The 24806-nt window shown below is 42.7% G+C and overlaps 4 protein-coding genes across 5 annotated transcripts; 1 reads left to right on the forward strand and 3 right to left on the reverse strand.

Annotated features, from left to right (window-relative positions):
• Nucleotides 1-604: 604 nt before the first annotated feature.
• LOC311318142 (uncharacterized protein) lies at nt 605-11610 on the reverse strand. The gene is made up of 11 exons (XM_084449378.1): nt 11350-11610; nt 10729-10846; nt 9576-9689; nt 9312-9348; nt 7344-9160; nt 7161-7191; nt 5279-7059; nt 5105-5153; nt 3046-4841; nt 2855-2891; nt 605-2679 (listed from the first exon to the last, which is right to left on the reverse strand). Exons 1-11 carry the CDS (start codon nt 11448-11450, stop codon nt 1172-1174), a joined length of 7389 nt encoding a protein of 2462 aa, XP_084305504.1. The 5' UTR covers nt 11451-11610; the 3' UTR covers nt 605-1171.
• A 722-nt stretch (nt 11611-12332) lies between these two features.
• Nucleotides 12333-16153, reverse strand: thap12a (THAP domain containing 12a). 2 transcript variants are annotated; one of them, XM_084450576.1, is made up of 5 exons: nt 16033-16153; nt 15490-15610; nt 15275-15382; nt 14842-14878; nt 12333-14731 (listed from the first exon to the last, which is right to left on the reverse strand). In XM_084450576.1, exons 1-5 carry the CDS (start codon nt 16128-16130, stop codon nt 12915-12917), a joined length of 2181 nt encoding a protein of 726 aa, XP_084306702.1. In that variant the 5' UTR covers nt 16131-16153; the 3' UTR covers nt 12333-12914. The 2 variants fall into 2 exon arrangements, with proteins under 2 accessions (XP_084306702.1, XP_084306701.1); XM_084450575.1 differs by having other exon boundaries at nt 15275-15385.
• Nucleotides 16154-16898: 745 nt separating this feature from the next.
• Nucleotides 16899-20298, reverse strand: LOC311318764 (cytoskeleton-associated protein 2; the record flags this gene model as incomplete). Its single annotated transcript, XM_084450197.1, has 6 exons — nt 16899-17175; nt 18168-18402; nt 18667-18727; nt 18853-19219; nt 19365-20128; nt 20260-20298. The coding sequence occupies 6 exons, from the start codon at nt 20296-20298 to the stop codon at nt 16899-16901; spliced, it is 1743 nt and encodes a 580-aa protein (XP_084306323.1).
• A 2008-nt stretch (nt 20299-22306) lies between these two features.
• Nucleotides 22307-24794, forward strand: etfbkmt (electron transfer flavoprotein subunit beta lysine methyltransferase). The gene is made up of 3 exons (XM_084450526.1): nt 22307-22620; nt 22760-22890; nt 24430-24794. Exons 1-3 carry the CDS (start codon nt 22331-22333, stop codon nt 24777-24779), a joined length of 771 nt encoding a protein of 256 aa, XP_084306652.1. The 5' UTR covers nt 22307-22330; the 3' UTR covers nt 24780-24794.
• The last annotated feature ends 12 nt before the right edge of the window (nt 24795-24806 follow it).

Below are 24806 nucleotides of genomic sequence, written 5' to 3' on the forward strand. Positions count from 1 at the left end.
CTCCCAAATACAGGGACAATTATTTGGAGGGTCTGCACAAACTACACACAATCTTTGACATTATGCTAATTAATTTTCTGGAGATTCCAGTGGGAAATTCCTTGTTTTTGGGATCCTTTTTTAAATTTTCCATTGAAAATTGCTCTCATGGTTTGTCTTTTTCAAGGGTAAAAGCTCCAATTCCTTCCCTATAGAAAAAAATACAGAGTACACTTCATTGTTCTAGCTACCGTGCCTCATTAATAACAGTAGCCTAATGAAATACCATTCAAATAGCTATGGGGCGTATTGCTTTTATCTACCATAAATCTCATATAGCCCATTTACTGCAGTTCACATGTATGTAAACATTTAAAGTGAAACACTTTTTTTCATCTTCAGTTTAGCAGAACACTACTACTACGTGCCAACTGAAACTCAACCTTGTCTGCTCTATAACCAGGCGTACACCGCCCTCTTGTGACTGCCTGAGAACCTTCAACCATGCTGACACTGCACCATCTAAAGTGATCAAATAAAAACAAATGTTAGTCTTTTCACAAGTTTTTATTAATTTTTTGACAAATATATATGAAGGTTTTCCTCTTAAGGAGACAGTATTTGGAGATCCATTTGCAGCAAATTAACCCCCCTAAATAGACAGGAAACCTAGGAAAGCATCATAAAACACATCAACATGAAATAACTAACCATTTATATTTGTGCCAAGGGAGAGTATGATACAACTTATTCAATGAATGGATGAAAGTGATTCACTAACACAGTCAAAACGTAACTGATCCTGATTTTTTTTAAAGAAAAAAAAGTTACTCCAAAAGCCTGATGGGACTATCTTTTTTGACATCTGTATTATCATGATGCATGAAGTAACTATTAGTTTTGCATAAAGGCACACAAGCATTGGTAACCCTCAGGTGAGCATTGCTTTTTTGGCAAGACATTGGTCCCATTAGGCAGTAAAATTGTTCAAACAAAAAGAATATATGCTTGCAAGAAAACAAAATTTCAAAATGACTTCGATCATTCATGTATACAGAGAAATAACTACTAAGTTAAAAAAAATAGGACTGAGACCTAAATAAAGTGTGACGATACAATGGGTCAGCAGTATATGACACCCTCTTAGAAGCCTGGTTTATATTCATGAGCTTTGAGGGCAGACCTCCAACCATTACAGAGGATGAAGTTCAGCAATGGGCCTCTTCTCCTGCTGCAAGAATCCCTGTAGGCTTTTCTTTCCCTGCCTAAAGGTACTTTCTTTCCTTGAGAATGGTAAAATGACCAGGAGACGAAGGAGCGTTTCAACGTTGCTGAAGTTCCTTATATGTGACGCCTTCAGCGTGTCGAGGACTGTGGTGGGAAGATAGCCAGCCATGGGATCCAACCACTTATCTTTCCAAGACTTCAACTCTGCAGGGAGTGAGGCCATATCAGGCAAGTCATCTTTGTACATGCGTAGCATGTGCACACTCACACTACTGCTCTCCATTTTTGACATTGCGTAAGGCACAATCACCAGGCAACTCAAGGTACTCAGAACCTGCTCTGTGAAGAGCTCGGTGACCTCAGCAATGGTGTGTTCTACTACATTAGCACTCACTGCTCTCTTGTAAAACTCGCTCAGGTGTTCTAGAAGCGGAGCGTGCAACATCGTTATTTGTAGCTTGGAAGCTAAAGTGACGGCCTCCTCAAACCAGGCATTATGATGGGTGTCAATATCACTCTTCAATTCACTGAGGGAAGTCTGGAGGTTGGGCAAGTTATTCATAGCTAGCAATACATCCAGAGGCTTTCCCTGAAGAGCCTGACTGAGCTTTTTGGTTAAGATCAGAACATTCTTGAGCACAACTGTCGAGAAGATGAACTCAAAACTTCTGACTCTATCAAGGAAGTGTGATGCTTGGCTATGCTCTTTCTCTTCACTTTTCAGCTCGTTCAGGCACAGCATGATTACTTCTGCGAGCTCTACCATCACCTCATGCATGTCGTGACTCTTCTCCCAATTTTTTATAAGCTTGTCTCTCAGCTCATTACCCTTCCCTTCATCATGCTGAAACATGTGAATGATCATGTCTTCCAGTTTGGTCTGTCTTTGTGTGTCCTCCGTGAGCCATTGTAGCATGTTTTCTATGGAGGCTGCCCCTTCTGCCACCTCCCCAGCAGGAGATGACCTGGCCAGCCACACGTTCAGAGACACAGCAGAACTAACCGTACGCATAGCCAGGGGGTATTTCTGTGATATCACCGTGGTGACTTCCTTCATCTGAAACCCTACCTCACCAACGCTTAGAAAGGCTTGTCCTCTACAGAATTCCATGTTGAGTCCCCATTTCTCTGACAAGGCAGTCTCGATGGAATCAGCCAGGACAGCTGCGTCCTTGGTGTATGGGACAAAAGCCACAGTCTCCTCGCACTGAGTGTCCTGCTTGTCCAAGTACCTGATGCACAGTGGGACATACAGCTCATCCTCAATCTCTACCACTCGTTCGGTTATTATTGTGAAGAACTGGGAACCCCAGAGTTCCTTGAGGATCTCCTCTCGTACAGGTGGCTCGTAGAAAGATAGGGTTCGTCTCTGCTCTCCGTCCATGACATTCAGCTCTCCAACAGCGGGTTTAACATCCATATCCTTTGGATGCTGAGGTCTTTCAGAAGGGGTTAAATCTACAGCTTCCATTTCTAACAGAATCACAGAAGACATGTCGTTAATTCCCCCATTCCCCCACCATTGTCACTCTTTAACTAATTCCAAAATCACATGTAGGCTTAGATCATTAATCTAAAGTAAATCTAATTTAATTGAAATTAAAATATTAAAGTGCCTGATTTTCATTTAATTTCCATTTTTACTTACCACCTTCCAGCTTCAGTCCTCCAACCATCATCTTCACCTGTAACACGTAAAACAACCCAGTTGAGATGAGAATAGAATCATTTTCATTTGCACGCATATTACAGTTATTACATGCCATACACAACTGATTGTAGTATGAGTAAAAATGTTCACATTTATTGCATATGAAATTATTCCTTGTGTTAATTTACCTGAGACAGACATATACTGCTCTCTGCGTCAACCTCGATGCACTTGTCAATGACCTCCTGTAGACTTCGAACAGTCGGGTGGTGCGTGCGGAGCATCACGGTGTCAGTTTTGCTGCCTTTGCAGATAGTGCCCTTAAGAATGTCCCTGATGGAGTTCAGGGTGGTTTTCATGAGGTCACATTCCATGCTAACGCTCGGTAGGACAGCTACCACTCTGAGCAGCGTGGTGACAGTGGGGTTGGTCTTTGACTCGGGGTGGAGCAGTGTCTCAGATATGGATGCTGGCGGTGCCACATCCTGATATTTCTCTGTCCACACAGTGGCCCAGTTACTGATTTCTTGCTCTGCTGTGTCTGGCTCTGGAAGATCGGTTAAGTACAGACTGTACAGCTTGTCAGTGGACTCTGGGAGAATGGGCTGGGGATTACATGAGGGGAGTAAAGACAGGACCTTCAGGGCCTTCAAATGGCTGTCGGAGAAGTTGTACTTCATTTCTTCAATGAGACATCTGAGGAGAGGAGCACTCATATTCTCCCTGTAGTACATCTCTGGAGATGAATAGCTGCTGGCTTTCTCTGGGAAACAGACTTGCTCTGGGGCCACCTTGGATGCTAGTTGGAATGCCTCCTCAAACCAAGGTGAGTGTATGTTGGCTATGTTCTCCAGCATCTTGCTCAGCGTCTCTATGATGACAGGGATCTTTTCCAACTCACAGATTATATCGGCTGGGTTGCCACAGCGGAAGACAGTGCTGCAGTTTCGGAGAGGAGCACAGGCATTTTTAAGGATCACAAGAGTGATAATAAATTCCATGCTTCTCACGGCAGTAGAGAGGACTTGTGCATGTAATGACATGGCACCTGTGGCACTGGAACTGACTGAATCCAAGCAGCTTAAGATTCCCTCCAATGTGTCAACTAGGATATCAAAGAAGTCCTCCCTCTTCTTCCACCGGGAACAACAGGTTTCTGGAATCCCTTCCAAGGCCTCCCTAGGTGTATTGAGTAGCCCATCTACAGCTTGTGCCAACTGCCCCTCCAGTCCAGGTGACTGGTCAAAGAACAGCAGTAGGTCTTCCACGACATCCAGCATATTTGTGACAGTAGGACAATGCATACTACCAGCCAGCCAATAGGCGAGACCGCAAGACTCGCTAGGTGTGATGACTGAAAGAGGGTAGCTCTCAAGGAAATCAAGAGACATTTTCTTCAGGCTCTGACAACCTGAACCCATGCGCATGAGTGCTTGTCCACGACAGTGAGTCATCTGTAACCCCCAGTCTTCAGTGAGAGTTGAAGCAAGAGACTTTGCTTGTACATCAATGTCACAGCTTTCATCAAAAGGTAAGTAACCGATGAGCTCGACCTTTGGGGCACATTCACCAACATACCTGACAAAAACAGGCAGGTGTTTCTTCCCAGCAATTGAAACAGGTTTGTCTGTGATCAGTGAAAAGAAAGGGGACTCCTGTATTTCCTGGAGTATCACTTCCCTGATTGATTTTGTGAGCAGTTGTACAATTTCCTCCTCGCCAATGTTGAGCACACGCTTGCTATCACTTCCAAACCAGTGACACATGCCAAGCTCCTGAATGAGAAGCTCTTGATCTTCTTTGGAGAGTTCAGAGAGTGGGCACTTCTTTTTCCCCAAGCGGGCCGCCAGTCTGAACACAGTTTCCAAGCTTTGGCGGTTATCTCCACTGTGCCCATTCTCCCCCACTGGTTTCATTTCCTGATCCTCTTTCTTGTCAATAGATTGTGGCATCTCCGGCTCCTCTACGCCATCTTTGTCATCCACTGGAGAAAAAAAAAAAAACACTATCAGCAAATCCCCCTTATGATGCCATGTTTAAATACAATTTGATCACCAAATGAAATATAAGTGAAAGTAAATAGCATATTTCCAAAGGCAACTTTTACAGTATTTGACAAAATCAAAGGTATGAGACAGGTTGGTCACACTGAACCGCACACTTTTCCTTTATGTTAACACCAGAGCAGTGGTTTACCAAAACAATCATATCATTTACATTTTTAAAATACAGTCATGTTAAACTTACCCTCCATGTTACTTTCAGAGCTCCTCAACAGACTTTTGGATTCTTTATCCTGAGAAAACATTTTTGAAAAAAGAATATAACAACATAAATACATACATTAACTTGCTGCTGTAAAAGTCTGTAAAGTAGTAAGACAACAATAGCCATGGAGATAACTGACAAATGATAACTTACCAAGCAGATACCCTCCAATGTCTGAGGAGTAACCTTCAAACACTGGGAAACCATCCGGTCCAGGTCTCTGCTGAAGTTAGTTCCCACTTGCAGCATGGCCAAACATGGGGACCTGTCTTTGGGGCAGGTGTTCCTCAAGTAATCTTGAAACTTCTTGTGGCGCATCGTAACACCACAATCCTCCAGTACTGTGCTGGGTAACACGGACATGATCCTCAGCAGTATGTTGATGTTCCCAAAGTATTGCATGACTGGCAAGCGGAGAGTCTGAAATATACTCTCTGGGATAGTCAATGACGCAACCTTGGTCTTCCACTTCACCCTCCAGCAGCACAATTCAGTGAAGAAATTGTCAGCGTCAGGAAGATCACTGCTGTAGAGCGGAGGCTTTGACTTCAGGATCTCAAACATGTAGCTCACAGTCACAGAGCATGGAACCAGGGAGAGGAAGTTCAGAGCCTCCTTGTGGTCTTCAGAGAAATGGTCCTTCACAGCATTGATGAGGTTATCCACGAGGGGCACACTCAGGGCATCTTTGTAATACATAGCTGGCTTCAACATGCTATCCCTGGGCAAAGATGAATTGTCAGGCACTTTTATCTGCACACCTAGGCTCTGTGCCAGGGCGCAAGCTTCGTCAAACCAATTCTGGTGAAACACCTTGATGTTAGTTTTTACCCTATTCAGGGTACCCACAATACCACTGATCTGGCAAAGCTGTGAGGCAGCACTGAAATGATCCTTCTGTAGTCCTGCACTTAGTTCTCTGGTAAAGGAGGAGGAGTTCTTCAGGGCTACCATGGGTACAATAAAATCAAAGTCCCTTATCCGGCGCAGCAGTGTTCCAGCTCGTTCAGAAACGTCAGCTTTCCATCTTTGTGGGTTGTCATTGATTTTCTCCAAACACTCAACCAGGGGCTCCAGCATCTGCACGAAGACCTCATAGGAGTCATGCTTCTCTTGCCATAGGGTACAGAACTTCCCCTGTAACTCTTGAACCTTCTCATAGCTTTCCCTGAGGCCAAATGCAATTACATGGTCTAACTGTTTCTCAAGTGTAGGCAAGCTGCCAAAGAACATCAGGACATCCTCAAACGTATCCAGGGCTCGTATCACAGAAGACACGGGGGTGGATTTGGACCACCACGTGTTGAACGAGTAACATGAACTGTGTGTGCATATAGCAAGCGGGTACTTCTCCTGGATTTTGCAGGCAAAAGCTTTCAACTTGTATGAGACTTCACCAGATCCTAAGTAGGCCTGCCCTCGACAATAGCCCAAATCTAGGCGCCATACTTTGGTGACAATCTCAAAAAGGTGCTCTGACATGGAATCACAGTCAAGATCCGCGTCAATGAACCCCATTAGCTCCAATCTCATGACATCAAAACTGTCCACAAACCTGAGGAAAAGGGGGAGATGGTCGTTCTCTCCCAGCCTCACAACATGGTCGATGAACAAGGAGAAGAATGAACTCCCCATTTCAAGCAGAATGCCTTCCCGGACTGCATCTTCGCATACTGTGAGCACTTCTTTCATCTCAGACTTGGACACATATTCAACCTCCCCATCTTGTTCCATGGAAGTCTCACCAGCCTGCCTTCTCTGGCTGTTGTAGGCAGCTGTCACAGCAGCCTGCAAAGCAGATTTGAGAGCCTCTTTATCAGTCTCTGCGCACATCGGTTGCACCACTCTTTCAGCCTCCATCTCAATGGTCATGACTTGTGTTTCTTCTTCATTCTCCTTTTCAGTGTGGTTTCCATCATTCTCAAGGGCTGGCACTGCAATGCAGCAAAGGACAAAAAAAGCAGGATGAATCAATGTGGATGTGCCTATATAAGAAAATATCACTAACAAAATAAACAAAAGCCAACTGCTTTACCTGTGGGCTGCACCTCTACCATGTCATCATCCTATCGACATAGAAAAAAAAACGTTAGAAACATTATGCTCATGGAATATGTAAACCTATAAATGTACATCAACATATTTCAACATTTAGATTATTTGAGAATCAATTATTATTCATATAAGCCATTAACAGACTGAAATATTGATAGCTTACCATATGCAGCAACTGCAATATTTCAGGATGCTTCTGTACATAGGTCTCAACCATGTCTTCAACATTGAAGTGCACATCTTGATTGACAAAGACAAATGCCATGTTGCATAGTCTCTGGTCTTCTGGTGTGGCACTTAGGTAGGACTGGTACCTCTCCAATACCATATTGTACTGCCCATACACATCTGCCTCTGCGTTCACACAGGGAATTGTGCCCAAAACCCTCAGCAGGCTTTGTACATTTGGGTAAAACCCAATGTCTGGTATTTTCAAAGTGGCAAACGCTGTTGTTGGCAAGATCCTGCGCTTGCTTGCATGTCTCCACTTCACCTCCCAACAACCAAGTTCATCATAAAATGTGTCTGGCCTTGCAAGGTTGTTCAGATTGGCATCTGCCACTTTATCCCTGCGGATACTGAAATTGTGGTCAGCCATGTAAGATGGGACCAATGCAAGCCATCGAAGAATCCGCACCATCTCTGTACTAAACACTCTCTTCACCTCATCAACAAGATACTGCAAGATTTGCTTGCTCATAGTCTCTCTGTACAGGTCCTCCAAGGGGGTGTCAGTCATTGCTCCTTTGTCTGTCTCAGATAAGGCTTCTGGAGGAGAGATTGCCACACCAAGCTTCTTTGCCCGGCCCACAGCATCAGAAAACCACTTCCTGTGGAGGATTGCAATCTCCTGCAGATACTTGTTAACCAGCTTTAAGGCATTGGAGATGGTGTACTGTAAGGTGCTGCTGATGCTAATGGCTCCCCTGAGACTTGAGTTGAGTATGCTGACACAACATAGGGTGTTCTTCAGAACAACTAGTGTCATGATGAAATTGAAATTCTTCAGGGTAGGCTTGAGGTTAGCCATTTGCTCTGCAGTGTCTGCGTCTGTCGTCGAAGACGTGGTCATTTCATTGATGCAACTTAGGAATGGCTCAAGGATATCCAGCATAATCTGAAATGCATCAATACCATACTCCCAGTCGTTCTGGCAACCATCCTGGATCCTGTCTACTTCACCCTTCAGGTGGCCATATATTGACCTGATCTTCCCCTCCAATCTTTTTCTAAGATCTGGTGTTCTTCTAAGCAACAGGGCCACCTCCTCAACTGTATTCACAACCTTCTGAATGGAGGGTATAGGCATGGAGCGAATAAGCCAAATATTAAAGGCGTACGGGTCACTGGGTGCCAGCACTATCTGAGGAAACTCCTGAAGAATCCTGTTGGTAAGCTCTCTCATTTTCAGACACATGCTGCCTGTGGTCATGTAGGTGAGTCCTCTGCAATGCTCCATCCTCAATTCCCACTTGTTTCGAATCTCTGAGAGAAGCATGTAAAACAGACTCTCTGCGTCAGCATCACAGGGCAGGAAACCCATAAGGTGTTTCTGTGGGAACCCAGCCACAGTGACTGATCTAATGAACACTGGGACTTGTTCCTTCCCCTCAATAGTTGCGACATCTTGAAGCAGAATGGAGAAATAACGTGCCAGTCTCAAACTGTTCCGGATCTCCTCCTGCATGAGGTCTTCACTGAACTGAAGCACTTCTTTCTGGTCAATTTTTTCCACACAGACAGGGTTGAGAGACTGCTGTCCTCTGTGGCCTCCCATAGGTTCATCTGGGTTGGGGTTTGCATCATTGCCAATGCTGAATCCAGTGAAAGCAAGAGTTTCCTTGAAATAAACTTTAAGGATTTCCTTTGCTTTAGAGTTGGAGGCATCTTCTCTATTTTGGTCCTCTTGCTGTGATTCACCTGTAATGTTCTCTCCAGGAACCTCTTCCACTTCGCTCAACTCATGTGTCGCCTTGTCATCTAATGTAAAGGAGACAACATCATGCATGGTAAATACATACACAGGTGACAATAATATATAATTGTGTAAAATCTATCTATCCATCTATCTATCTATCTAGATACAGAATAGATATGATAGATCAATACAGATAGATTCAAAAAGAGTTACCTTTAGATTTCTTCAAAGAAGCAAGCTCTCCTTCAGTCTAAGTGGGCGGAAATAAAGGAGTCAACGGCCCAACATATTTTATTGCTTGCATTGGTATCAAAGCGTGCATATGGTGACATGTAAACAAATGATCAAATGGCCTGAATGTTACATAAGTGATTTCAATTGTATTTCTTATTTTAGATGCAATGACCTGCATTCACTGGAGTCAAGAGAGGGCTATCCAAACATAATTCAAGTACTTTTCATAACTAAAGTACTTACAGGATCCCTTGTCCTTTTCCTGGTGTGGGCCAATGGATTGTTTGAATGGCTTGAAAAGTCAAATCTTGTTGGAATGGCATCCACCTTAAGCACTGCCTCAGTATCTTCTGTGCCCTGAAAAGACAAATTCCAATTAAATTTTACACTTTCAGTTCTAGTCCCCTAAAACTACAACCATAAATCTCCTATTTCGTGGCATTCAAAATTACCTTTTTTCCTTTATCTGGTGCCTTGCAATTACTGATCTTGTAATTTAGTGATGGTTTTTGCAGTTTACATGATTTAAGCCATCATGCAATATCATGTGAATACTGTAACACAAGATTGCAACTACTACAGAAATGTTTCCATGACTTATATGGCCTGCATAACATTAACAACTAGAAATTGTGCTGAGAGAGCACAGACCCCTGCCCATGAATGCATTTCGTAACTCTGTGCGCGCGCATATGCGTACGAGCAAGACATGTTTGGTATTGCTGCATTTGTTACGTCGCAATCTATGCTAGTCCAAACCCTGTGTATCTGTGACCTTCCCATGTCGAGATATGGCCCCCATTGACGATAAATGTAGTCCAAAAAAAGTGAATGGCCGGCCATGTTTGGCTCACTGCATGAACCCACCCCGTGATTTGTATCCACTCCAAAATTGAATGAGTTCTAAGTTGGCCTGTGCAACACTCCTCCACCGAGTTTCATGAAAATTAGTCTGGTAGTTTTTGCGTAATCCTGCTAACGGACGGACATATGGACATACACGCCACCGAAAACATTACCTCTCCCCCTGTGCTGTCGCTGGGGAGGAGGTAACAACATAACCTACATTCAGGGGTTAAAACTAACTTTTTGCCTTACCAGCCAACTGGCTAATAAATGAAAGAAAATACAAGACACAGATTTTTTTACCTGGTAAATCAAAAAAAGTACAAGACAAACTTTTTTACCAGCCATTAGCTTGTAAATAAGAATTAATTTTAACCCCTACCTCCATCCCCAAAATAAATGCTGAGTAATTGTTTACAATAAAGGTGATCAATATCACAGTTCAACACACTCTAACCTCTGGAAATGTCAAAGTGACAGAAGACAAGGATGGGAGGAATAATGCACACATTAGAGTAATATAGCATTTTTTACAGCATACAGTACTTACATGACAAATCAGGGATGGTTCAAAGTGATTTGCACATAGCCTGTAAAGCTTGTGCAATTGCTCAGGGGTCTTTGATGCCAGGTCAGGACGGCGACAGTTATTCAGCCATTGTTTGCATCTGTTACATACATTGAAAATGGATGGTTAATTAAATAACCACTACATAGACCTGGTTGATTACTTCTAGTAAGTAGATAAGGTCTACACACATGAATCACAACAACCAGGCCTACATAGCTTCAAAACAATTCACCCCCATCAGCCTGAATGAGGTGAGCTAACGCTGGTTAATAAATGAAGACCATGGTAGCTTACTGTAGCTAGCCATATTCTAGGCACTTAGGCCCCGTCTAATTACTGGAATGAAACGAAACATACATTGCATACAGCAGACCCAATACAAATGGTTAAAACTCTCGTCATTGGGGTAGGCTATTATGCAACGGAGACGGTCTGTGAGCCTTTCATTCCAGGGATTAGACTGACAATTTTCAATGAAACTACCATTGGCTAGCGTAGCTTGCTAATGCTCTGAACTAGAGGATAAACAACTTTATAAGCAGACGCAATAGCATTTGTACTCAATGTATCACCAAAGGACAGAGATTTAAAAACGCTTACCTCTCTGGGTCCAAAGGAAATCTGAAAAACAGAACATCTGAATTCTCTCTGTGTAGATCACAATTTGGTGCGGCACAGCAGTCGGGCATTTTGGGTTGCATGGACTACTCTGGATCAGAATAAGTCATGTCTCAGATTAAAACAAAAATCCGGAACCCATACGTGTCGAGTTTGTAGTTTACAATTCCTACAGACTCCTATGATGAACTTTCCGGGCAATTAACTTATATCATTCTCAAAAAGTTGATATGATGCGTGGGGTTCTCCGTGTGTTTAAACCAGGAAGAACTCTATCAGGGGACGGAAATGGTCGTGTGCAGCGCTTGAATGGCGCACTGATCTCAGTAGCCTACCATGTGCAGTTCACTGCACTAGAAGAATTATAACTATTCGCCTCTGCGCCAAGATAACAATTTGTATAAATAATAATAATTTAAAAAACAAAACAAATTTCTGTTGAAAATAAAACGTGAGTTCCAGGTTGAAGCTACCGAAAAAGGATATTATCATATTACCACCACGAGGCCTCTCATAGTCAACCGTGCCAATTGTCACGTGACACAGAGCTACAAGGTTTTGGACTTCATGCATACCACACGCTACAATATGTAAACTTTGTATTTGTGCAGCATAAACGGGCCATCTAAAGTGAACACCAAATCAAATTACCCATAGCATAGCACACAACAGGGATACAACAACACGCCTGATTTGAGTTATATGGACACTTTTTACTGGTAGTTTTAGAACATCTAAAATGATTAAGAACTAATAAATAATGTCATCATTCCACATTCATCAAATACAAATAATCATGTGTATGTAAATGTAAATGTGTGGTATGGTGTCCAATATGATCTGCTTTCAGGAAGAAGAAAAAAAGGACAGACAAAAAGTCAAATTGTATTGGTTTATTTAAAAAAAAGAAACAATTTTCATTAGCAAATGACAAATATCAAGCTTGATTAATTCCCCATGGTGACATTACACAGTAGGCATACAGCTGCTCAATTTTTCACTGCGGTGTAAGGAAGTTCCCCACAAACTGCAATATTGACACTATGAGCGCAACAGAAAAGGTATGCAATGTATAATCAATCATAGATTTTAAAGGCGATATAGATTACATTTTTATGTAGAGAAATCATACAAATCACAAAAACATCCACAGAGGTTAGAAAGGTGCAGAATAAAAGTACCCCCCCCCCATGATTCATGAAATAATGTTTTAAATGTTGATGGGTCTGAAAGGAATTGTGTTTATCTCTGTCTGAGATTTGGTTTCCACCTCTAATAAGCCTTGTGTGAGCCAATAGTATTACATTGGTACCACAAGGTATCTGTGTTGGGAGAAATCAGGAGTCATAATACTATTGGCTCACAAGCCTTGTTAGAGATGTTTTATTTCATTTTACATAATTTGTCTACGTGAAAAATGTATCTATAATACATTTAAAAAAGCACATTGTAATCAGATCTAAATATACATAGACAAATTATACAATACAATAGACCGAGGCAACAACTGACTGACTCAAACACAAGGCAAATTTTCTCCATCCAAATCAATCTTTCTCAGGGTACTTCTTGATGTATTTATCAACCATGAAATCCAAGTCATGTGTAACATCATAATGCATGTTCAAAAAGGTAAGACTCTTGGATATGTAGTTGTCAGGTGTGTTCTCCACATACTGTTTGAAGCGTTTGCGGGCAGCATCGCAACTGTTCTCAGCAATCAAGACAGGCAGGGTTGCAAGCACCTTCAAGAAGGCAAGCACATTGGGGAAAAATTTCACATCAGCGAGCAGCAGCGTTTCATAGATACTGGAGGGCAGGGTGACATCCTTCCTGAGCCTGTGCTTCCACTTCACCCACCAGCAGTGCAGCTCGGCAGAGAGTGTGTCTGCATTAGGAAGATCACTTTTATAAACATCCATGTTTTCCTCCCCGGACGTGTCGAACTTCAGCTGCCCCATGACAGCCGGGATGAGTAATAGACATCTCATGGCCTTGACGTGACTTTCAGTGAAGAGATCCTTCATTTCCTGAAGGACATGGCTCACCACAGGGACAGACAGGTGTTCCTTGTAGTAATTCTCTGGCTGCACCTCTGTTCCAGACTCTGACCGATGCTTTCTCAGGAACAGCCTGGGAACCTTCACTGGGATCTCCATTGCAGCAGCAAGGTTTATGGCTTCTTCAAACCAAAACTCATGGTACACATCAATGTTGTCGGACACCTCATTGAGTGAGTGCAACACAGCTGTCAAATTATTTGCAGCGAAGTAGGTGTCTGTCGCTCGTCCTTGCAAGTTTTTACCAAAGGCGCGGGTAAATGACAAGGTGTTTTTCAGCACAACCAAAGCTATAACAAACTCAAAATCTGCCAGTGCCTTTGATATTTCCAAGGCATTGTGTGTCACTTCATCACTCCACCTCAGATCTTCATTGTCATGAACACTATCCACACAGAGCAACAGAGATTCTATGATATCAACCGCCATCTCAAATGCATCGTGTCTCAAGGTCCAGTTGGTGTGACAGGCCTCTTTCAGCTCATTGGCTTTCTCTTCCTTTCCCTGATAGAAAATAGAGATGGCATGTTCCAACTCTAACTGCAGTAAGGGAGAGTCCTTGAAAAATGACTCAATTTTCTTAAAAGTTGACATGACAATCTGTACTCCTGACAGAGGCATAGAATTTGCCAGTGAGGTATTCAAAGCAATTGTGGATAATATGGAATGCAGTGCCATGGGATACTTCTCTGTTATCTTGGTAGCAATGGCTTTCATTTTGCTCGCATGCACACCAGAACTCAAGTGGGCTTGCCCCCTGCAGTATTCCATATTCAAGCCCCACTTCTCAGTCACCTCAGACAGCAGCTGGTCTGTGAGGGTTTCTTCATCTCCATCAAAAGGAAGTAGTCCTGCAAACTCCTCCCGCAGGCAGTTGGACTGGTCCACAAATCGCAAAAATATAGGGAGGTGGCACCGCTCTTCAATCTCCACCAAATTATCAGTGACTAGTGAGAAGAACCGGCCTTCTCTGACCTCATGCAAAAGGTCCTCACGGATGCTATTCTCACACACCTCAATAATCTGACTTTGCTGGGTGGAGGAGCACAATTCTTTCCCAGGGGTCGTCTCAAACCTCTTCCTTAGGGCTTCATCCCCAGCATTCATTCTGTATTCTAATAGTGTCTGGACATTGCTTGTAGTGAGGCTCTCCTGCACTTCTTCAGTATGCATATTCAGATGAATATTTTGTTTGCACAGTACCACAAGAACTTCAAACTGCGATTTGAGAAGTTCTTTTTGGTCCTGCTCAAAGGTTATTTGGGAGGCATCTTTGATATTCTCGTTTTTTTCTGTCGAGTCTTCTGTAGGACAACAGAGAAAGAGACGCTGAGTTGCCTGAGCAATTTCCAGGTTCAAGAGAGAAAATGTGACGACACAAAAGACATGCATTGGACCTAAGGCTATTACTTACTTTTCTTAATTTTAATGTCGGTTTGATCATCTTTAGTCTGTAAAATAAAACATCATTAGAGAAAAACAATTATAATTTTATGGTCAAATATACAAGTTAAGGTGCAGTAGGTGGGTCTCATTACATCCTGGCAACAATCAATAAATTAAGTGTTCCGACACTAAAATGAAATAGATCTAATCTGTGGAAGTTGCAGGACTGTAATAAGTGCGTCCAATCTTTCTGAGTTTTGAGCAACTTGAAATTATTAGATGGCTTATCTGCCTGTCAACCTACCTACCTGCCTAGGTAGTGGTATTTGTTTTCTCCCAGTTGGGAGGAGTGGCTTTGGAGATAGGGGGCTGAATTTTTCCAAATCTTTCCAAATTTGTCCTGTCTAACAGGAAATCACAAACCGCATACTGCACCTTTAAAGCAGAGAAAATATACATACCGGTTCTTTCTTCCGCTTGCATTGCCCACTTTTAAGGTTACTGGGATGGTTTGATGAATCAAATATTGTTGGTATGGCTTCCCCCTTCAGTACTGCTGTGTTGTGAATCTGCTAGAAAATAATTAAACAATTAGTTATGGCCATCGTGTTCCCCTGTTTGCCACATACAGCCATCTGAAGACAATGGTGTGAATCATGAAAATTACATCACTTACAGTAGTTTCTATCACGGATGGTTCAAAGTGTTTTGCACAAAGTCTTTGGTATCTGTACAACTGGTCTGGTGTTTTGTCTTGTAGATCTGTGCGGTGACAGTTTTCCACCCATTTCTTGCATCTGAGAAAAGGACAAAGTAACGTTAGCTAGCTACCACTGCTGTGGCTAACGTTAGCTAACTAGCTAACAATGTAGCCATGAAGTACTGCAGTTGGTTACATGCAATATGCAACTAGTAAGTGCATTTGAGCTAATGATAATCACTCATCTCACTTCATAGCTGGCTAAGCTAACGTTACCTAACTAGCTAACAAAGAAGTAATTGGTTATATGTAACTAGCTAGCACGAATGCATTTGAGCTAATGATAATCACTCATTAGTTTTCATCTCTCTATATATATAGCTAGCTCTCGTTACATCATAATCAACCCCTTCTACTTTGTCTGTAGCTAATAAGCTAGCTAGTGCTAATCTAGCTAGCGTTGGCTAGCACGATCTTATTAGCTACACATAAAGTCTAACGTTACGGCTTGAATTGTACCTTTCGGGATTCCTTGGGAACCTGAAGAGGGGGGGCACGCTGCTGGACCTGCTACGGTTGTTACTGGTGCAATCTTCAACAGCGCAGTTGCTCGCCATTATCAAAAGCACAACTTTCGACTCCGTAAATGACTCCCTATAGAGATGACCGGCCTGGTGGGGCTGCAACATGGATGGATTGCTGCAAGCAAGCGGTTTTCCCATAATGCTTTGCCAAATTCAAGAAATAAAAATGCCATGGACGCCTCGCGTCCTCTACCCATGGAGGTATAATATAACCTCTACCCTCCCGGATATAACTGTTGCTGCTACAGCTTTCTACTAGAGAATCACTACAACTCAAAATTCATTCATTATATTTTATTGTATAGTGTCTTATTTTAACCGTGAAAAATATGTATTTACAGTTTCATCTTATACGTGACAAATTGCAGTCTTAAGATATGAACTTTTTATTCCAGAGGGTCAAATTGTTGAAATTGTTAAACAAAGCAGTGTATACTGTAAAAGTGTATAATGTTATCATAACTCTTCTTCACCTTGAACATAAACCAACAAAATCCCAGAACATTCACAAAACTGATGATAAAAAGATAACAGAATAAATATAAGGTGAAGGTGATAGTAGAAGTAGCAGTAAAATGATCTTTGAGAAGTGACAACTCGAAAAAGGCATCAAGCCAGTCAGGCAAGAAATGCATTAATCTTTCCCATAGGATTAGTAAAAGTTTAGTCCACACACTGCTCTACTGAGCATACATGTATTGGGGTTAATAATGCAAGTTATAAACACACTTTTTGTTATTATTAATCCACTGTGTCTGATCTTTCTTCCCAGGCCTAAGCAGACACTGCAGACAATAAAACTCAGATCCTCTCAAGGTCTCTTGGGTGGTCTGGCAGTTCCTCCAAGAGAGCAGGGTTCTTCCTGTAAATATAGGCATTGGCATCGTCGTCCAGTTGCACCAGCTCAGCCAGCGAGGACACGCATGGGTCGTGGTCTGTCAGCATGCCAGGTAGGCAGGATGAGTTGCGCTGGATGCGACAGGAGCGGCGGACTGGGGTCAGGAACTTCAAGTCCTTGATGGTGCCCTTTTGTTTTGAGCCAGCTATACCTGCCCCACCCTCAATTGTTCTCTTGACTCTGAGGGGAAAACAAAATGAGGAAGAACATTTTATTAAAGGTATAATATGTAATATGTGGATTAAAATAAACATTTTTTCAAAAATAATACATCCATAGGGCTTTACGAAGGCTGCAGAGTAAAAGTATTGCTTTTCCATAAAAAAAATAATATTTTGTCTGAAATTATTACATTATGAAATTTTGACAGCCGACAATGACACTCTGTTGATATCACTTGATATCATACCAGCCAATAGTATCACAGCATTGGTACTGCCCGCTGGGTTGCCAGGTACTATTCTAGCTTCACCACTGAGATTAGCAGTAGCCAGCTAACGTTATACTTCCATGAATTAGCAGCATTATAGATGTTGGTTAGTGTGTGCGACTATGAAACGGCAGCTTTTCAGTCGTCTTCCGCTCACTCTTTTCAGCTAAACGTTTGGTAAAATGGCAGAGTTTCGTCGTCCTACTTCTCTGCCTGAGCCCCGGCGAACCGTGCTATACGAATCTCAAAAGCTCAGTGACCGAAGGAGCAAAAGTCGGATAGATATCGGGCCAGCCTTTGCTCGTTGGACGGAGTTTATGGAGTTTCATGGGATAAAGTCGCATGGTGACATGGCTACTTTTCTACTACACCGGTAAGCTAGCTAACTAGCTATCGTTATCTTTCTTGGAATCTGCATAGCCAGACCTAACATTATCTCCACACTACAGCATCTAACATAACTTATTACATGGCACTCTGAAATACTTGATTGTGATTACTGATTAGTGTAACGTTATGTTCCTCTCGGAGTGAAGATCTTATCACAGTATGACTGAAACAGTGCATTCTCTTTTTCACTTGATTGGGGCAATAATCCACATATTACATATTATACCTTTAACTAGTTGGTAGATGTGATGTATAGTACCTTTCAACACTTTGGGATAATTTACAATCAGTGGTGCCACTATCCCTCATATATATATAAATAAATAAACACACAGGGTTACAAAAGTCTCACCTTTGCAGGTATGGAGTTGTCTTCACACTGTATTTCACCACAGATGCTCCTTCTGTCTCTGGCGTTGTCTGCATCAGGTCATCATCATCATCACTTTCCACTTCCTCGATATAGGACATATCCTTCTTTAAGGTCCACTCTCCAGCCTCTCTCTTCACCTCCACATTCTCCGACTTGATATTATCTGGCTTGCCATCTACCAGCTTCTCATCAAATTCACCCACCTCATGTGGCTCTAACAGGATGACAGAAAAAAACGGTCCAATTAAACCATGAAAGCAACAGTCATCAATTATTGCTTTGAGTAAAAATGGCCCAATGACCCCATCACTTTGAAAACGAAAGAGGTCCGCACACTGAAATTAGCTCCCAAGGTGAGTTACCTTGGGAGCTCATTTCAGTGTGCGGACCTCTTTCATTTTTACAGTATTTGTTTGGTCCAGCACCTGCACTAATCTGATGTGCATGCATTCCTCCGGTATTTGACCCCATCACTTACCATCCACACAAGCAGAGGATGTCTCCATGGCCTCCAAAGCATCACAAAGATTTATTATAATCTATGATAAAAAAAATAAAGAAAGAAAGAAAAAGGACAGGAGTCGGTTAACTTCCAATTCAGCACCATTACGAATAAAAGTACATCATTTTGAAATCGAGGATTGTTTAGGAATGAAGGACTTACTTCATCCATACCGAGCCTGACCTCTGGATCAACGGGGAGACCCATAGAAGAGTTCTCAAGCAGGTCCAGAGTCGTGTTCATGATCAAGGGACTTGAGCCACATGCAGTTTCCTCCTTGTGTCCCTGGTTGTCTTCTTCAGGCCGAGAAGCTGGGATAGGCCCTGGAGCTTGCAGACCAGGCTGTGACTCAGTGTCAGACTGGGCAGCAGGCTGAGGCTCTACATGGGACTCCAGCTCTGTGACACTTTGGGATGTGGGAGGGACATCAGACTCCTTAATTGGTCTAGTCTTTGGGGGTGCGGCTGAAGAGATTGGTGGCCTTTTCAGAGTCTTTCCTTTGGACAACAGCCACTCTGCCAGCTTTGCTCTGTGGGTCAAAGATATGAAAAGAATTGTTTACTCAAAACAGATCATGAGCATGTGATATACTGCCATACACCTACATTTCTATCTTATCTATTTTTTAGCCACAACCACATTTCGAATGTAAAGAACATTAAATGAACACAAACCTTCGCTCATCTGCAGTCTCCATGGATGTTCTGTACTGGCTAAGGGTGCTGGAGACAGGAGGCTTGCGGACCTTCTTTTCTGTTGTCACAGGCATCTTGGGCTTGCTGATCTTTGACTCTTTACTGTTGGAAATCATGGCAGACTTGCTGGAGTTTGGGCGAGCCAGGGTTCCTGATGAAGCTGTTCTGGCAGAGTGAGAGGGTATAGTCCGGCTGGCAGCTGGCAACTTGGAGACTGGAAACGGTCCATCAGTCACTGACTTAGATCGAGAGGGTTGATGTTGAAGAAGTTTCTGTGTGCCACGCCTAGGCAAGTCAGCAATGGATTTGGACCTTACTTTGGTCAAATTTCCATTCTTCTGGCTTTCAACTCTGATGGTGGCTTTGTTGTCTACCCCTCCTTCTAGGCTTGTACTACTAGACTTCCAGAGGGCCCCAATTTTGGACTGGACAACTCTGCCTTTGTAGGTGCCAGGGACAGGCTTAGGGGGCATGGTAGCTGGCGGCTTTGGGGCCTCTGCAACAAGCCGTCTCTGTCTGACAGCCTGTTGAGTGAGGAAGGCCTGGCTGAATGTGTTGCGCTTTTTAGCTTTGCTTGCAGTCGCACCTTTCTGCCCATTCTTGGCCTCTTCCTGTCCTAGGATAGTCTCCTTTTTATTGTTTGAATGCTGAGGCACAGATCCAGCAGACACTGTTTTGGGGATCCCGCTTTTAATCAATGACTTTGTGGACCCAATTGTTGGTCTAGTGTTCTCTTTGTTCTCCTAATACACAGGCAAACAAAAAGGACAGGAGTCCGTTTAGATTGGAGCCACCACAATCTTTGTGGAAAGGTAGATCTCACACAACACACACTAGTTATCCAACATTCATCTAACGTTAACTGTAGCGTTACCTTTTTGAGGTTGACATTCTTTCCTGAAATGGTCTCCATCGTATCTTCGGTGTAACGTTACCAAACGGTCCTTGAACCAAACAGCACTCCCTATAAAAGCCCGAAATAAACGTACGGTAACATTAGTGCTAGACAAAAGCAAATGGGGTTTCAACATCAAAACTAATTAATGAAGACAATAATACATAGCTACAACGGGAGCTAGCTAATATTAGCTACATATTGCAGTGAGATTGTGGTGACTAGTATAATGTAAATAGGTTGGCAGTCGTGCCTCAACATGTCTGCAGCTAACGTTGTTAGTGTATATTCTACGAAAGTAAAGTTAGTTACATCAGCTTGCTACATAAACTTGCACGATAATTCTCTGTATATTGTTCATCGCAATACACCTCTGCTCACATTCTTATATAAACGTACTTACCTTTGCAACTTGAGACAAACAAGGCAAAAGTGAACCGATATGGTGCAAGAACTATAACAACAGAGGTACGACGTTGGTTTCACTCGACTCAGATTTGTTTGACTTTGGCGGGGCGCTGCATTCAGATTCAGAAACGTTGTTCCTGATTGGTCAACGTGCGTTGGAGAAACTAAATTCAGCCAATTGAATTAAACCCCGGGCAGAATTCATTGGCAATTGGATATTCTGGAGGCGGGTTAAATGAAGAGGGACTCGTGATTGTCCATTTGAATGTTTGAACAATGCAAAAGATGAAATACCGAAATACTGGCCCAAATCAAACTAGTTTCATCCCAAATATCAACTGACAACTAGGCTACTTTCATGGGGAGGCTCAGGTCCTTTGTTGTATGTGCACCTACTGCAATTGGTCCCTGATTGTGCCTTACTGCTGCAACACTGCTGGATTGGATTGGATTACGGGAGAACAGTAGCTGTTCGTTTGAGTCGTGGCTAGATGGGGTACAGCCGGTGTAGAAGGACGGTAAAGGGTAGTCCCCATAATGCAGAGGCCATTTAGGGTTAAGGTTAGGTTGAAGGTTACGGTCTCTACATTTCCCCATCCCAAAAATAGTCTAGCCACAACCGTCGCGTCAACACATGGACAAAACGCAGGTATCACGAGTTTATACAGACTCTCACAAAGAACATAACCACAGGGTGGCGCAGTATGACTATTACAAAACGCCCTGTAGCATATCCCACAGAAAGTAAGCACTGAATCGTGAGTTTTTGTTTTGTAAAAGTGATGTTCATAACCCTGCGAACCCCAACTTGGATGTTCCACGAGCTACTTCATTTTGGTCTCTATATAGCAAATATTCTACAGGATCTGAGAAATCTATCCTGAACAGTGTATGGCTACAGGATAATTAAATATGATCGACGCACAATTGCGCCTGTCTAAACAGTTGTTTGTATTTTGCATTGCAAACTTGTCACCTTTTGGCTACAGTCACCTTTTTTATGTTAACCATGGTAGTTTCAGTGAATCTAGAGGGGTTTATTTTTGTATGTCGTCACCTTTTTCACTACTCCAGAGTTTGCAGGTCTGGTTGATATTTGTGTGTCTGTGAACTCGTCCACACTGTAAATGAGGGAAGCCTTAATGCTTTACGAGTATAAAAAAAGGTTTGAAATAAAAAATGAAAGTACTGTACCAATATTCCAATCACAGAGCGGCAGGTAGAGCGGAACCAACCATAGCGATTATGGTACTTCGGGGAAATAATTAAAAGGGTACATGTGCGTTATTATTTAGGCTACATCCGTCCCTACCATGGAGGGTCCCTACCAATACATCCATGGTCCCTACCTACCTGAGGTTCACAGTATATCAGTGTGGAATGTGGAAAAAAGAAAAACCTTAACCTGAAGATCAGCGTATTGTGGTTTACGGATAGGCTATAGGCCTACGTTTAAGTGAAAGTTGCATATTTTGTCCACTCGGCACATCCGCGTAGTTACCTAGCTGAAATGCAGCAGTGTATTGTTCATGGATGGAGTTCGCTCTTCAAACTGTTTGTATGAACAAAGTGCAGTAGAATGGCTTACTGCAGTGTTGGCTAACATAGGCTTGTTTTACCTGGCTATCAAGGCAATAGCACAATGATTAAAACGCTTATTGGAGGTTTGTACCATAAACACTTTAATAATGATAAAATTAACAAAGCCTTGAGCACAAGCAGAAGTCTTCAAGGCTGCCATTCTGATATAAATGATATCAAAGCATTTATTGTAGAAAACACAGAGATAGTCAGAGAGAACAATTTGACACCAGAGATCCAACTGAGATTGTTCACCCCAAACTGTCGGTTCTGGCACGCAAGACCAGAGCTTTGGCCATTCTCTGATCCTTTCTGGGCCATATACTGGCCTGGGGGACAAGCACTTGCCAGGTAGACAATTTATTTGTTTGTCTTTATATGTTAATTATTTTACTCTCATCATAGGAAAAATGAATCATGTCATGTGTACAACAAAATAAGTAATTCAAATTAAAATAATGAATCATGATGTCATCTCACTTGTCCCCAGGTACCTCCTGTGCAACCCTGGAGTGTCGCGGGGAAAGAAAGTGCTGGACCTGGGTTGTGGCTGTGGAGCCTCAGCCATTGCTGCCAAACTCTGTGGAGCTGCGCATGTAGTAGCTAATGATATAGACCCTGGTAGGTATCAGTCATACTGTAGGCAACATCTGACCAACAGTCTAATGTAGACAAACATACACAGCGCATGAATAGTTTTGGATATTCTAGTCATTAATTGGTTGAACTGGTTGTGGGATGGCAAGCATAGGCAACTAGTTCGCTTTATGTAAGTTATTTGGCTATTTATTAAAATATTGGTTATATCATCACTCTTTTATACCATTATTAACAGTTTACCTAAATCACAATGGCATGTGGTCCAACAACCAGTTGAAGCAGAAAGATGCTGTCTCAATGAAGCATGTCCTGTGCATGCATGATACTGCCTCACCAATAGCAGGAGTTAATTGCTCATCCACTCATCCTGTAATGAAACTGGCCTGGACAAAAATGATGGTACCCCTAGAAAATAAAAAATAATTTGACCATAGGGACATGTTAAACTAAGGTGTGTCCTCTAATTAGCATCACAGGTGTCTTCAAACTTGTAATCAGTCAGTCTGCCTATTTAAAGGTCAAAAAAGTAGTCACTGTGCTCTTTGGTATCATGGTGTGAACCACAGAAAGCTAAGGAGAGAGTTGTCTCAGGAAATTAGAAAGAGAATTATCGACAAGCATGTTAAAGGTAAAGGCTATAAGACCATCTACAAGCAGCTTGATGTTCCTGTGACTAGTTGCACATATTATTCAGAGGTTTAAGGTCCATGAGACTGTAGCCAACCTCCCTGGACGTGGCCGCAAGAGGAAAATTGATGACAAATTGAAGAGATGGATAATACGACAGGGTGTCTTGAATCTGTGCAGGGTACAATGAAATCTCAACACTATCAAGGCATTCTGGAGCAAAATGTGCTGCCCAGTGTCAGAAAGCTTGATCTCAATCACAGGTCATGGGTCCTCCAACAGGATAATGACCCAAAACACATAGATGAAAACACCCAAGAATGGCTAAGAGCAAAACATTGGACTATTCTGAAGTGGCCTTCTTTGAGCCATGATCTAAATCCTACTTAACATCTGTGGAAGGAGCTGAAACATGCAGTCTGGAAAAGGCACCCTTCAAACCTGAGACAGCCTGAGCAGTTTGGACACAAGGAGTGGGCCAAAATACCTGTTGATAGGTGCAGAAGTCTCATTGAGTTACAGAAACCACTTGATTGCAGTGATTGTCTCAAAAGGTTGTGCAACAAAATATTAAGTTAAAAGTACCATAATTTTTGTTCAGGCCAGTTTCATTCGTTTTTTATTTTATTATTATTCTGTTGAACCATAATTCAAAGGCAAAGGCTGATTTTCATCAGTTAATTTTTATTTATTACTTTTGTCAGTTTCAAGTTATTTCAGTGACCATTGTGGGTTTTTCTTTCGTTAACGGAAGGGTACCAACAATTTTGTCCACGTCTGTATATATAGTTGTATTTATGTATAGCTATAGCCACCATTAACAGCTCCTACACCTGCTGTGCTGCCAACCTCTCAATCTCTAACAAAAAAAGTATATACAACCATATCTGATACACGATTAAAGGAAACTGTGTCTGATCCTTTCCGTTGCAGTTGCAGTGGTGGCCACCCAGATTAATTGTGCGCTGAATGGGTTGAACGCCCTTGTCGGCGTGACGGAGAACATAATTGGTTCAGAGCCTGCAGGTTATGACCTCATCCTCCTGGGAGACATGTTCTATGAGGAAGCCTTGGCCGACAGCCTCCATGGCTGGCTGGACCACTGCATCCAGACGCGGGGCACCCAGGTTCTGATAGGAGACCCAGGGAGAGCCCAATTCGAGGGCCACGGCATTAGGAGACTGCTGCACCGTCTGGCCCAGTATGAGCTGCCGGCGGCGGTCCGGGAAGAGAACTATGGGCTGACCTGCAGCACTGTGTGGCACTACCAGCCTCAGCTCTGACTACTCCACCAGGACCTGGTCTCTCTC

The sequence above is a fragment of the Borostomias antarcticus genome (assembly GCF_949987555.1).
Source record: "Borostomias antarcticus genome assembly, chromosome: 15".
NCBI lineage: Eukaryota > Metazoa > Chordata > Actinopteri > Stomiiformes > Stomiidae > Borostomias > Borostomias antarcticus.